The 13,613-nt window shown below is 38.8% G+C and overlaps 2 protein-coding genes across 3 annotated transcripts in view; both read right to left on the reverse strand.

Annotated features, from left to right (window-relative positions):
* Window positions 1-3,979: 3,979 nt before the first annotated feature.
* LOC111335891 (uncharacterized protein C12orf56-like) lies at window positions 3,980-8,273 on the reverse strand. Of its 2 annotated transcripts, none has more exons than XM_088746742.1 (3): window positions 8,216-8,273; window positions 5,520-5,698; window positions 3,980-4,256 (listed from the first exon to the last, which is right to left on the reverse strand). In XM_088746742.1, exons 1-3 carry the CDS (start codon window positions 8,243-8,245, stop codon window positions 4,133-4,135), a joined length of 333 nt encoding a protein of 110 aa, XP_088602868.1. In that variant the 5' UTR covers window positions 8,246-8,273; the 3' UTR covers window positions 3,980-4,132. The 2 variants fall into 2 exon arrangements, with proteins under 2 accessions (XP_088602868.1, XP_088602867.1); XM_088746741.1 differs by lacking the exon at window positions 8,216-8,273 and adding an exon at window positions 7,046-7,247.
* A 1,768-nt stretch (window positions 8,274-10,041) lies between these two features.
* The window catches only part of LOC148715612 (target of rapamycin complex 2 subunit MAPKAP1-like), a 42,386-nt gene continuing 38,814 nt past the window's right edge, over window positions 10,042-13,613 (reverse strand). Inside the window, exons 5-6 of the mRNA XM_088746736.1 lie at window positions 12,431-12,510; window positions 10,042-10,160 (exon numbers count right to left, since the gene is read on the reverse strand). Of these exons, the coding sequence (XP_088602862.1) occupies window positions 12,461-12,510 (50 nt within the window). The 3' untranslated portion in view covers window positions 10,042-10,160; window positions 12,431-12,460. The remainder of the gene's footprint in view (window positions 10,161-12,430; window positions 12,511-13,613) is intronic.

The raw sequence follows: 13,613 nt of genomic DNA on the forward strand, positions 1-13,613 counted from the left end.
GATAATCAGTTAAAAAAAAGAGTTGAGAAAAGCCTGAATTGGACTCGGCTAATAGCCTCGTCCAGTTTGCCTGTCAGGGGAATGTGTCGAAAATTGTATGGCACATAGTTCTGTTACTCACCGATCATATAGTCAGTCTGTTGTAATTGGGCATTTCTCAGTCATGCTTAAACCCTTCAATGTTTTAAAACTGTCCAATTAAATATTAATTTGAATAAATTGATCAACGATTATCTATAGATGTATAAATTCTCAGGTAGCTTAAATGTTTTGGAACACGTTTGCTGATCTGCAATCAGTATATTATTATTTCTGTTGATCCAAAATTATACTTGTTGCATCATAATTCTTTAACCTAAGCCAATCAAGTGAGAAACCCATGACGCTTCCAGTCATCTGGTGACAAATGAATCAGAGTCTAGTAAAGTCGTTAGACCGTTTCAATCAACACCTCTCAAGAAACTTTTCCATTTCCAACAGCTCTCAATTTCGTTTGCTTTGTTTTTATAGTTTTGTTTGTTGTTTTTGTTTCTCATTTTAAATTGGTCTAGTTTAATTTTTTTTTCCAGTGTGTATTAATTCTTCTTTCATATTTTATTATTTTATTTTTAGGCAGTTATCAGTAATTGGCAAGCGTTTAGTTGCGATCAAGCGGTGAAGAAAAATGGAAATTTTACGCCTACTACGCTAATTAACCAAAGTACATAATAATGTCACTCCACCGACAGGTGCCGAGACAAAAAGATGCTCAGCATGGTCTTTTAAACACAACGAATATATGAAATTCATATATCTGAACTGCGGTTATAGAAACGTATTTGTGCACGATCGTCGCAGTAAAGAACACTATCTAAGCAATAGTGAAAAACAGACCTGAAAAATTCAGGCCTGTAAGGGATTCAAACGACCGACCTCTGCGATATTAGTGCAGCACTCTACCTAAGCCAACTGGGAGCAAGTCATCAAATTAGTCCGACATAAACCCGTAACATGATAAATCAAACACAACAAATGTATGAAATTCATATATCTGAACTGCGGTTATAGAAACGAATTTGTGCACGATCATAGCAGTACGTAAAGAGCACCTTTTAAGCAATTTTGAAAATCAGACCTGAAAAAATTCAGGCCTGTACGGGATTCGAACCACTGACCTCTGCGATACTTGTGCAACGCTCTACCAATTGACCTAACAAGCAACTGGGAGCATGTCATCAAATAAGTCCGACATAAAAATTTCTCCAACTCGCGATCTTTCGACGGCTCTAAGGAAATATATCAGGAAATGCATCAGCAACAAAGTAAAATGTTGAAAGTCTGGTGGATCAACGAAAGTAAACGAAATACTGAACTGAAAGTGTTTTAGGTAAACAGGGTACCTCGACGCTCCAGGGTCACAAACATTATAAATTATATAAATAGATCGTTTATTAATTATTACTTTTGCAGTCGTAAAACTGAATTGCGTGTTTTACAGATAACATTGGTTAACATATAGAGCTAAATGCAATCATATAAATAAAAGCCTAATATGATAAATCTAGAATATGAGATTATCTAAAATTAAAGTAGACTTTCTTTGAAGCTTTAGGAGCTATTGTGAGTACCCTGGGACATAGCATAAAACAAAGAGCGTCGAAAACGTTCCGTGTAAGAACGTGGCAAATTATATATCTCTTGACGCCTTAAATTATGACTAGATTTTTTCCTTGATGGCAGAAGATGGCACAACTTATGCTCGGGATTGTTAGCGATGGAATCGGACAAATGATGACAGAGTTCTATGCGTCTATCATACAAAGTTGGCAGGCCTAGACTGTCAAGGCATTCCCAATATGACATTTCAGGTGAAATTATGGAAAGCACACGTTTTTGAATTCTTTCTATATCCTCATTAAGATAGGCCGGGAGAGTATGATGGAACACTGGAGCGCAGCATTCTAGTATAGGTCTAATTGTTCTACAATAAAAGTTCACAATGTCAGTAAGGGGAACACGGGCCCTTTTCAAGAAGACAATAAAATACAGGCGCTTATTTGCTTTCTTAATGCATGCAGTCTGCAATGTGATTGTTCATTTCAAGTCACTGGATATCGTAACACCTAATATCTTCGCGCGGTCGGTGACAGGAAGCTCGTGACCATCTACCTCGAGAGGGGAGACGTTATGAGGGTTCTTCTTGAAGTCAATAATCATCTCCTTGCACTAATTATCTGCTAGACAAAGGTAAACTTGGAGCGGATCCATCGAAAATATCGAAATAATCAGGAACACTAACAAGAAGCTAGCCCATTGTAATGCTTAAACGGATGACTGAAACAAATATTACATTGACAAACTCGACTGCAAACTATGGTTTTTTTACATGTGCAAATGCTCTGCACCTTAAACATAGTAAGGCAACGATACTCTGAAAGTTGATTTCACTGGTGAATTAACTAACCAAAGGCAAATAAATCGTTTAAGAAAATCATCTTGATCTTGTTCGTTGTGGAAGGCTGCTATCTGCTAAGAGTCGGACCCTAAATAATGCTGCGAGTCGCCTCACACGTGAGATCCTTGTTTAAACCACAAAGGTTTTTGGGATCACCACGTAGCTAACATCGCATGAAATTCCTGGAAGATAATATACGGCGAAGGGTTGTTTTAATGTCCGAGAAAACTGTTTTGGAGAGAAATCACTTTTTCGCCACAGAGGAATGTAGATGGATTTTGTCGATGTTGATGCGTACTCAGCTGCTGCACCGTTCATGATCGCCGAATGGATCATGGCAGAAAGTGTGTAGGGCCAACGCAATAGAAATCTTCTCGACTTTCCCGACAGCCAATCTGGGATCTCTTCGATTTCAAGGTTTCATTTGTCGGAGATCTGGGAAGGTCGGGAAACAGTAAAATTGCCGATCGTCTACGATTTTCTTCACTTACGAAAACCAGGCATTACAACTAAAAAAACCGAGAGTTATTCGGTTATTTAGTAAGCAGCGAGATCAGTAAAGTTACTGTCTGCCGAGGTCAGAGATACGACCTCAAAGCTCCAGTGCGACATTTCATAAACTGCTTAACGAAAGCTAAACATTTGAAAAGCAAAAGACACGGATGTGGCCATTTTAATGAAATTAACGAACAGAGACTGTATGGAAACCGACGGTTGACTGATACGAATGAAACAAATTTCGACACGGATTCGATTGCAAACAATCTCTCATTTGTTTTCAAGCGGTGTAAACCAGTGTTTGAATTCTGAAAATTGGACGCTTTTACGGCACAAAACAGCAATACACTGAAAGTCGATTGTAAATGCAAATTAACTCACCTAAGGCAAATAAATTTATAAAGAAAATCACCTTGATCCTGTTTGATGTTCAAAGGAACTCCGCTCAGACTGTTTTGTAATGCAATAACACTTTCAGTCTACTTTCTTGTAAATTAGTTGACCAGACGAAATCATGATTACCCTCTTCCACACTCTACAACACAGAGACAGAAAAATGAGACGGCGAATCTGCTTCGGCATCTTTTCCCAGGAAACGAATAGCTTATGAGAGGTCAAGGAAAGCTTCCCGGGCGGGAGGGAGTGTAAAAAAAATACAATTAACTATTAATAGAACAGACCAACCCCCCAAGGTTGTCTTGGGGGGGGGGAGGCTAAAAGAATGTAAACTTACAGCTTTTCGTTATGGAAAAGAACTTATTAAGGAAAACAAGCACAGCAACTGTAAGTCTGTTCAAAATTGCTGACTTTTGTTCCTTTTTTGCCTAGTTGGGGTATCTCGAAGAAATCTCATTTGTTTCAAGCTCAACTCTGCGCAACAGTCTGCGGACTATTCATGCAGGGGAGAGAATTCAAAACGACTAAAATGCTACCTTCAGAATCCTCAATTGTTTTTTTTAAGTTTCACGGCCCGTTATGACTGACTGGGAAGTTTGGGATAAAGAAGCATGGTCGAGCAGGATTTTGGAAAAAGTTCGGCAAAAAAAATCCAAGAGTTCAACAGTTTTTAATTAAAAAATTGTTTTAAGAATGACTTATTTTAAATAAAATGACCTCTTGAACTGCTATTAGTGGGAAAGACAATTCAATATGATACCTAGACACTAGATTTGATAAAGGGAACGAGAAATGTTGCGGTCGTCATGAAAATGATGGCTGTTTTAACACAAAATCCGTGACTTTCTCCTGTAGTTCTATTATGGGACTTGTCAGGGGAAACTTGGTGGAGAGTTTCTTCTTTACCACTGGCTTTCTGATGTAATATCTGCAACATTTATGAGACAACAAAAAATAATAATGGCAATGATTCAACAGATATTGGAAGGTTCACCTGTCTAATTTGCCATTTCATTTCTTCTGCCCCTCATCATTTACTTTACGACAGTTGCTCATCATTTATGCTTGTTGGCATTACAGAACAAATCTGCTTGAACTAGTTTTCTGTTTTTGTTTTTTTTTCTGTTCTGTTTTTGTTTTTTTTTTCAGTTTTAATTTTCAACTACTCTTTTTAAACACGAAGGCGCGCTATATAAGGAAGTCTTCCCTGGGAAGACCTAGGCTTATTTGTCACTCACCGTTGAGGTGTGCGGGTCAAATTTAAATGCTGGTAGACGAACAAAAGGAGCTAATGAGATATCTATCGTTTATTTGAGGTAACGTGCGAACCACCTACTTCGATCTCAAATTTACCGCCACAAATTAAGACAGTTTCCATTAGAGAAAGGAAATACAAATCTCAAAAATTCTTGTATTGTGATGAAGACAAAAAAACAATTTTGAGGAATGCGCCCGCTGCTCACTGCTTTGGAGTAGCTGTAGCTCAAGCTGACTGGACTCTAAGAGTTCTACATCACACGAAGGTTGATTGACAAATGGTTCAGTGGGACCTAAGGCTCCTTTTATAGCGCGCCTTCGTATTTAAACACGAAGGCGCGCTATATAAGAAAGTCTTCCCTGGGAAGACCTAGGCTCATTTGTCACTCACCGTTGACGTGTGTGGGTCGAATTCAAATGCTGGTAGACGAACAAAAAGAGCTAATGAGATATCTATTGTTTACTTCCACCAGCATGGTGGCATGAGGTAATGTGCGAACCACCTACTTCGATCTCAAATTTACCGCCACAAATAAAGACAGTTTCCATTAGAGAAAGCAAATACAAATCTCAAGAATTCTTGTATTGTGATGAAGACATAAAACAATTTTGAGGAATGCGCCCGCTGTTCACTGCTTTGGAGTAGCTGTAGCTCAAGCTGACTTGACTCTAAAACTTCTACATCACACGACGGTTGATTGACAAATGGTCCAGTGGGACCTAAGGCTCCATTTATAGCGCGCCCTCGTGTTTAAAAGCAAAATCAACTGCACTATTGACTACGAACAGTCCCAGCTTTTTCGGCGAAGTCCGTCGCGCGATTGTGTAAAAAAAAAAAAAACATCCACTCGGGTCTCTATTCATTTTTTTTCCCCTAGTGTCACGTACTTCACCGAAAATGGCGGACTGCTCATAGTCTACTGCACTATCATACCTAAATTCTTCTGCGTATCCAACTCGGATTTGATTCTCAACCACTGCACCATATTCCAGAAAATTCTTGAGCACGTAAAGTTGTCGGTAAAGAAGAACAGCTTCGGCAGGAGACAGATATCCGCCAGAAGATAATACTAATAACGTTAAACGTTCCATGATCCTCAGCACGAAACATTTCTGAAAAAGTAACGAAAAATATTAACATTTGATTGTGATACACTTTCGTTGTCGTCAGACACAGATTGACCAAATGATTAAAGTTTGAATTAATAGGCGCTACATGTCAATCACTGCCGTAAAGAAGGAAAACTGGTTTTTTGCACGGTCCGAGTAGAGCGGATGGGAGTTTAGGAAAGATGCCTTTCGCCATCTTGAAACGGATTGCAATTATTTAAAATGTAAAATCTATGTGTTTCTATAATGCTTGGAATAAGCAATCTTCTCTGAATGTTTGTTTCTATTTTGCCTCAACCCTTTGACTGCCATGAGTGACCAAGGCAGAATTTCTCCTTACCATATCATTACAACATCAAGCAGACAAGTGATGAGAATGAAGAAAAATAGGTCCGCAATGCGTACATGTCTGGCTTACGAAATTGAGCTGCTTTTTAGTGTCTGGTGTCATAATGAATTTCTTCTAGAAGAGCTAATATTTGATTATGGCTAGATAGTTTTTAATATTGTTCCTGATCATCAATAAAACAAGATGACTAGCATACAGTAGTACTGAAATGTTCATTTTCAAGTTCAGGGTTACTAGCCAAACTTTGTTATGGAGGTCTCATTTTCACAACAAAGGTTGCACCGGTAACATGAGGACTTCAGGAACTGAAAAAAACGTCCGCATCCTCTCCCATAGTGGCCTGAAAAATTCAGTCATGAATTTGTTTACGTAAAAAAGTAAAATTGAGTTCTGAAGTTTGTAGTTTAATTGTCTTTTCCAAGTCAAGTTTATTTTGGTCAGCTACTGAGTGTATCAATCAGCGCAACCTACTTCGAATAAATCTGATTGGTTTCTAGTGTGATCTATTGATGCTTAGCCTAGTTTACATTTTCACTTGAGTTTTGCACTAGTGATATATGAAAAAGGCAACTAGCTGTTTTCAACCAGTCAAGAGTGTAATTTTTCATGTATATCAGTATTGCGATGAGTTAACCAAGACCAAACAAGTAACTGAAAAGGAGTTGTAGTCTACCAAATAGACTACCAAACAGAAATCTTGGATTAGACATAGAGCAGTTTACAATTCGTGTAAGCCACACAAAAATACTAGTTGATCCAATACCAAATTCTCAGATCAAACATCATAAGAATTGTTTGGCTGACCGTAATGAGAATTTACTAGTGAGATCATGGGAGTGAAAAGGTTAAGGAAGGTTGGTCTGTGAATTGGAAATTTTGAGCTCATATAAATCGAATTTAAACAGAATTACCTAAAACGCCGTCATATGAACCCCTCAAATGTAAAAGCAATTTTTGAAAGACCTAGCGAGATACTTAATGTCCTTAAATGAAATACTCACCGTTTGTTCTTCAATTTCGACAATCTTAATGAGCCAAAAAATGTTTAGAACATTGTCTTCTACTGAAAAGCAGTTGGCCCGAAATAACAAGAAACTTAATCTCATAAAGTTATCATAAATTCAGTCCAGTCACTAGCCATTGTTCACTGTAAGAGTGTAAGGACGAGTTACAAGGTCAACCCTGCAACAAAGTTAACAATGAGTGACTAACATCTGATTTCTCCTTACGATGCTATCCCTGAGTCATATACTAGAGTCACGAGAATGTAGGAAATGATCATCAACTAAAGAAGCTCTTGACTGTTTAACAAATTCTCCTTGTCATGCGCTTAGGAAACGTGTAAAGAAACAAAAATACTAATAAACGACGCTGCCCTTAACATCCATATTCAAATTCTCCATTTCTCTATACATCTCCTGTGATACTGGCAAGGAGAACTTGTTTGACAATCAGGAAGTCCTTTTGATAGCCATCATTTCTTTCATTCTCATCATCTAAATGATGGGAGATATTTTGAGGAGAAATGAGATGTTAGTCACCCTTAGGAGTTAATGGTATTCAAACCTAACCTAATGCACAGCACACATCAGTTCAAACAGAAGCGAAGTAGCATTGTTTAGAACTTCTCTCAAAAGTTTATCAGTCTGAAAAGAAACAGAAAGTACACGTGTAAGCCATAACAGATGTCTCATTACACTTTTTAGTACCAAGGCATCCTTACCAGAATTACTTGGCGAGAAATTATTTCTACAATTGGATTCCTTCAAGTCCCATGCAAAAGTGAGCAGGCAATGATACTTAAGTATCCTGGCACTGATGTGGAGGTCCTGCCTTCTAATGAGAACCCAGGAGGAGTCCACATACAAAAAATCACCATGAAGTGAACCCAGAGGATATAACTGGAGGACTACACAAAAAGTCCCTGGGTTTTTGATAAAGAGCATCTGCAACACATTATGTTTTATTTTATCGTTAACAGTTCATCACCCAAAAGGTCAGGAGTCACTGTATCGGGTGGGGCCTGAGCCCGAGTTGGTTCGGCCATGCGCAGTATAGTAGACTTACTGTACAACTCGTTAGTTGTGTCATTGCTTATTTTGTTTGTACAACTAGGATGGACTGTAGCAACAGTGCACCCTTGTAGATACATTTGAAGACAATAACCCTACCTCTTGTTCCCTATCTCCCACTGTAAACATGTTCTTGTCAGCTCCTGACAACAACAGTTGAGCTACCAACTGGTTGCTATGATGTGGTTAAAGGATGAAGAACAATGCACTTGAGAAGATCCTTGATAGCTTGTCCTCTGTAAAAAGAAAGCACTTTAACTGAGACAGTGTATGGACAATTAACAGAGTGACTTGTGTACAAATGATATTTTTACTAGCCTGGTTGCAGGAAGTTAAGTTTGTGTTTTCAAGTGCAAGATTCAGTGCGGCGAATATTCCGTCCAGGTTCAAGCCCTGGCCAGGTACATTGTGTTGTTCTTAGGCAAGACACTTTACTCTCATCGCTTCATGCTACGAAAATTGGAGTTAAGCGCCTTCCTGAAGGGCCCTTGGAATCTTCCAGCAATGTGATCAAAGTTGTTGTAAAGTAGTCACTTACAATTTAGATGCCTCAGCATCACCAACTTACTTGTGTGCTTTTATGACCATCAATCGTGTGGATAGAATGTCTGTCTCACAAAACAGACATAAAAGTGTCTGCAACAACACCACAACAAAGCTGCAAATGATTAAAAGAAAAATTTAAACCAAACCTGAAAGTACAAAGTTCCAGAGGGGGATTAGCGGGATTTCCACAAATCGAAAGAAATTACCGCATGAAATTTACGTCCAATTGGGAGCAAATAATTGTGCCAGGACATGTACTGTTTTAAATTTACCATATTTTTCTTTGAAAGAAAGTATTAATTTTGTAAGTATGACTGACAGCAAGATTGATAAAACAGCTGCTGAGGGCCTGAAATAATTTCTGAAAAAATAAAACCCACTTTGAACTCTTTTACATCTTATGGTCTCATTATCTGTCTTTTTCGTTTTCTCACTGCGTCGACTATACAGACTAGACTAGATACCCCGTATCCCCCATTAAGTTGGATAGAGGGGTCCACTAGGCCCTCTTAGACCAATTTCTTAGAATAAAAACCATCAGTGCAAAGTACATTCAGTTGCCAAAAACAAAAAATTCAACTGTTAATAGAACTGGGTTATGGAAGAGCAAATATTTTCTGTTCTGCATGACCCAACTCAGCAATAAGCATTTTGTATATGAGAACGATCCTTCGCAGTAAAGCACTATTTGAGCAATAGTGGAAATCAGACCTGAAAAAAATTTCAGGCCTGTACGGGATTCGAACCACTGACCTCTGCGATACTAGTGCAGCGCTGCACTAGTATCGCAGAGGTCAGTGGTTCGAATCCCGTACAGGCCTGAAATTTTTTTCAGGTCTGATTTCCACTATTGCTCAAATAGTGCTTTACTGCGAAGGATCGTTCTCATATACGTCTCATAACCGCAGTTCACACATATGTTTCATATGTTTGTTGTTAATAAGCATTTTATCAACAACATGATAGTCGCTCTATTTCTTTTAGTTGCAGCTCGCTTTTTCAACCCCTGCTCGCATAATCTCGTGCATCCCTCATAGGGATATTTTTCATTTGCCATAACCAGTTTCCCCAGGCTTATTGGACTCAATATGCACTACCCTCATATCCTACACTGCACCTTCCAAAAGTTTTAAGTCAAACTATGTAGCATCTTTTGTGCTCTTCGCAATGTTCCTTTGTCGAGTTTATCGCCTTCTTAGTAACATTGACAAACGAGAGCCAGCCATTTTGAAATGTAGCGCCCATAATTGTCACGTGCGAGGTGATCATAGAAAGATAAGTCACAATCCCAGACCAATCAGAGCACAAAAATCTCTTTCATCACCCAAGTAATTATTCTATTTTCAAAATGCTGCGCAGAGCAACATGAGTGATATGAAAATAACACTTACCCAAGCTCGTCCCCTCCATTGTTTCCTTTCTTTCGCGATGATTGGCTGCGGGATTGAGGCCTGTACCGACGTAGTTGACCCACCATGAACCCAAAGAGATCTGGTGACTAAAAGTTGAACTGCAATCAATATTTGAAGCCCAGGATCCAGATAGGAAACCATAAAACAGGTAGTGTAGTGTAAGCAGGGGGGGCGGCACTGTCACCCCAGCATTTGATCAGGCTTCCCTGATAAATAGTCCCAGTATCCATCCGGATTACTCCGGGGTGGGTAAGTCCGGCACTGTCTGTGAAAGTAAAGATTCTGACCTGGCCAGGTCTCAAACCAAAAGCCTCTTGACTGGGAGTCCAGCACACTAACCGTTAAGCCTTTAACTTCCACAAGTGATTAATGTAGTAAATCGAGAATGTTTATGTAAAATCAAGTTCAATCAACAGGAGAAAACAAGAACAATGATTCAGCTAACGAGTACATGTGCTTTTTTGTGACTCCCTTGGGATATCCAATTACCTCGTGGTATGCACGTGCATGATTAGGTTTGAGTATAACAATTAACATGTAACTTCTCCCCATATTATTCACAAACTATCCAGGAAACAAGTAGTAAGAATACTCAAACTTATAGGGTAGAAATTGTTGTAACCAATTTACAAGGAAATGCAGGCAGTTGTATAGGGGAGAGTTAACAATCAGGTCTTGGGAGTTCAACATTTAAGCCACTGTGCCTCCCATACATCACAAATGGAACCACGATAAAAAAGGTTCTGGTTACTCCGCAGAGTAAAGATTTCAGATTTCAGATTTCAGATGGGAAAAGAAGCAAGGATGACCAATAGCAGTGCTTAACAATTGGTTCATGCTTTAGCGTGCACTATCGAGTTATGGAGCACGCGGGAAGTTTGGAGTGCACGAAAGAAGCGTAAGAGTTGCCCGTGGCGATAGCCGAGGGCAACTCTAGCTTCTTGAGTGCTCTCCAAACTTCCCACGTGCTCCATAACTCGATAGTGCACAGCTGAAAGCATGAACCAATTGTTTTAGAACATAGCCGGTGGAATTGTGCATCAAATGCGACGCGAAAAACGGACAACAATACCAGTTGAAGCGAATCGTGACGGCGCTGATGCCGAGTCTCCTTTTCCTTTGTTTTTCTCTTTTTCTGCCTCATTTAAGAACTCTAGCCCATGGGAAAAGGTCGAAACATTGTCTTCGTTTTCGGACTAGCAGGCCGAGTTTCTGTTTGTATCCATTATTGTCGGGAAATGTATTATTTTTCCCCGCACTAGCAATGGCCGCTCGCGCGAAAAAAAAATTTCTGGCGAAGTCGGATTTGCTGACGCTATCAGCGTGCACTATCGGGATTTTGAGCACGCTTACGTATAATGAATTTGATTGCGCGACTCTGCTAGCTATGTTCTAATCAAAATTAACGGTCATCCGGTCTTCCAAGATGACCAAAAAGTTTACAGGGCAACCAATATTATTTTTAGTAAAATTAAGAGGCTGGATGTCCCGGAAAAAACAACGGACAACCCAGCCAAAAATAGAAAATAAATCAACCATGAACTGCACTTGACCTACGTGACAGTTTTGTTTTGTCAATGTCCAGTAGTGTGAAGTTAATAATAATTTGCCTCAGCTAAGCGCTTTCCTGTGTTTTGAATATCTGTAAATTTTATAAAACATTGCTAGGTACAAAAATGTAAGAGACAAACACAAAGTATTTTGTCTTTAGTGGAACAAGATCAAAGACGCCACTTTGAATATGCCACAACTTAAACCCAGACTTCTGCATAAACCATTGCCGCTCACTAAGAACTATGGTATTATTTCAAGCTTGACCGCCATGTTATTACATCTCAAGCTCTACGCGGCTTTTAAATATAGGTAGGTTTGTTACCGGGCAACCAAGGATTCATCAGGGCAACCAAATTCACGGCTTTGGTTGCCTGGCTTTTGAAATAGCGACAAACTGGATTTTTTTTAATTTCGAGCACCGCAATAGTTTCAAATTAAAGTGTAGTTTCTCCACTCCTAGGGTCTCAGTGGCAATTCTCCTTACGGTCTTCCATACAATTCTTATGATGTCGATTCAGAGAATTTGGTATTGAATCAACTAATAATCCCTTAATTGATATTTTTCTCTATTCTCATCACTTGTCTTCTTGATATTGTATTCAGATTGTAGAGAGAAATTCTGTGTTGGTTAGCTGTGCAAGTTAGAGGGCTCATTTAAGGTGGGGTGAGGCAGAAAGGGTAGCACAGGACCTGTCTAACTGGCAAAATACAGTCAAGTGGAAACCTGCCTTTTTTTTTTGCAGCCATCCTCAAAACATTCTCTCCAAATTTGAAACGATGTACTGTCAGTAATAATACTTACAAATGTTTGTTTTCCCTAGAACTTTTTTTCTTACTTGGGTTGAAGTACCAGGTCAATTTCTATCTTCTCAAGAGAAACTCCTAGACGGCAACAGAGAAAGACGTGATCAATAAAAAAGTTTATAAATGAAATACAAATTAAAGGAAAAGATATTCAAATAAAACAGGAAAAAAAGAGATGGGGTAATGGGGACAGTATATATCTCTCACATTGTAGAGAGGGGGAGGGGAAATGCAATATTCAATAATTGTTTAATACTTTTCAAACAGTCTGCAACAAAGACTCACTTTTCTCTGAGTTCAAACATGCGAGAACACTATACAGTCAGGAGGGGCTTGGAAACTAAGCAGACTTTGAACTTGACATGATGTAGGCAAGATCTGCTGCTAAAATGCCATTTGCCGTGTCAACTTCACATGCTATTGAATATTGATTGAATGCTCTTGACCAATCACATTTTCCATTTTAAGGCTGCTGTATTTATAAGATTTATTGGCTGAAAGTCAAAGATAAAAGGGCAACAAACTAAATAGCTATGAATAACCAACCAAGCTGTATCTCCATCAGGTCAATTCCACGTTGCGGACGTGACATTTAGAGGCAAAATTTGGGTATTAAATGTCTCCTAAAGTCTGATCCACACTTTGAATTGAAATGAGTCATGTCATAAAATTACCCCTGAAGTACCTTTTATTTTGCAAGAAAAAATTTTGACTGTCTCTTAGAGATCCAGAGAAAATAATTTTTCAAAGAAGGTTGCGGATGTGACTCCTAAAACAACCATCGATTTGTGTCATGTCCACAAAGGTCACGTTCGCAACCTAATATCTCTTACATAGTTGTCAAATTTGAGCAAGCTGGGGTGTCAAAATTATCATAATACTTGACATTAAGAGCAGCATAAATAAGACCTGAAACAGTTGAGAGCCTACATAGAAATGAAATAAATGTTGCTCTCAATCATACCCGGTCACGTCCGCAACACTTTTCATGTCTTTGTATGTCTGAGGCATTAAATGTTTCAGAATTTTTTTCTTTTGGCATTGAAAGGCTCATCCTAGTGGGTAGTTAAGATCTCCAAATCTGATTCATGGCAATCAATTTCTTTGAGATATAACAATTTAGATATTGGTATGTAAAATGGCTTATTTGGTTAATAAAAACCCTAAAAAACAATGGCATC

The sequence above is a fragment of the Stylophora pistillata genome, unplaced genomic scaffold (assembly GCF_964205215.1).
Source record: "Stylophora pistillata unplaced genomic scaffold, jaStyPist1.2 SCAFFOLD_206, whole genome shotgun sequence".
Classification (NCBI taxonomy): domain Eukaryota; kingdom Metazoa; phylum Cnidaria; class Anthozoa; order Scleractinia; family Pocilloporidae; genus Stylophora; species Stylophora pistillata.

What these genes read in the sequence shown, in the direction of transcription:
- LOC111335891 (XM_088746741.1), bottom strand. Translation starts at nt 7,150, where the DNA reads ATGAGATTAAGTTTCTTGTTATTTCGGGCCAACTGCTTTTCAGTAGAA. An exon ending in TCGAAATTGAAGAACAAACG is followed by an intron (nt 5,699 to 7,045) that starts GTGAGTATTTCA and finishes TTACTTTTTCAG; the next exon opens with AAATGTTTCGTGCTGAGGAT. An exon ending in GGATACGCAGAAGAATTTAG is followed by an intron (nt 4,257 to 5,519) that starts GTATGATAGTGC and finishes TAAATGTTGCAG; the next exon opens with ATATTACATCAGAAAGCCAG.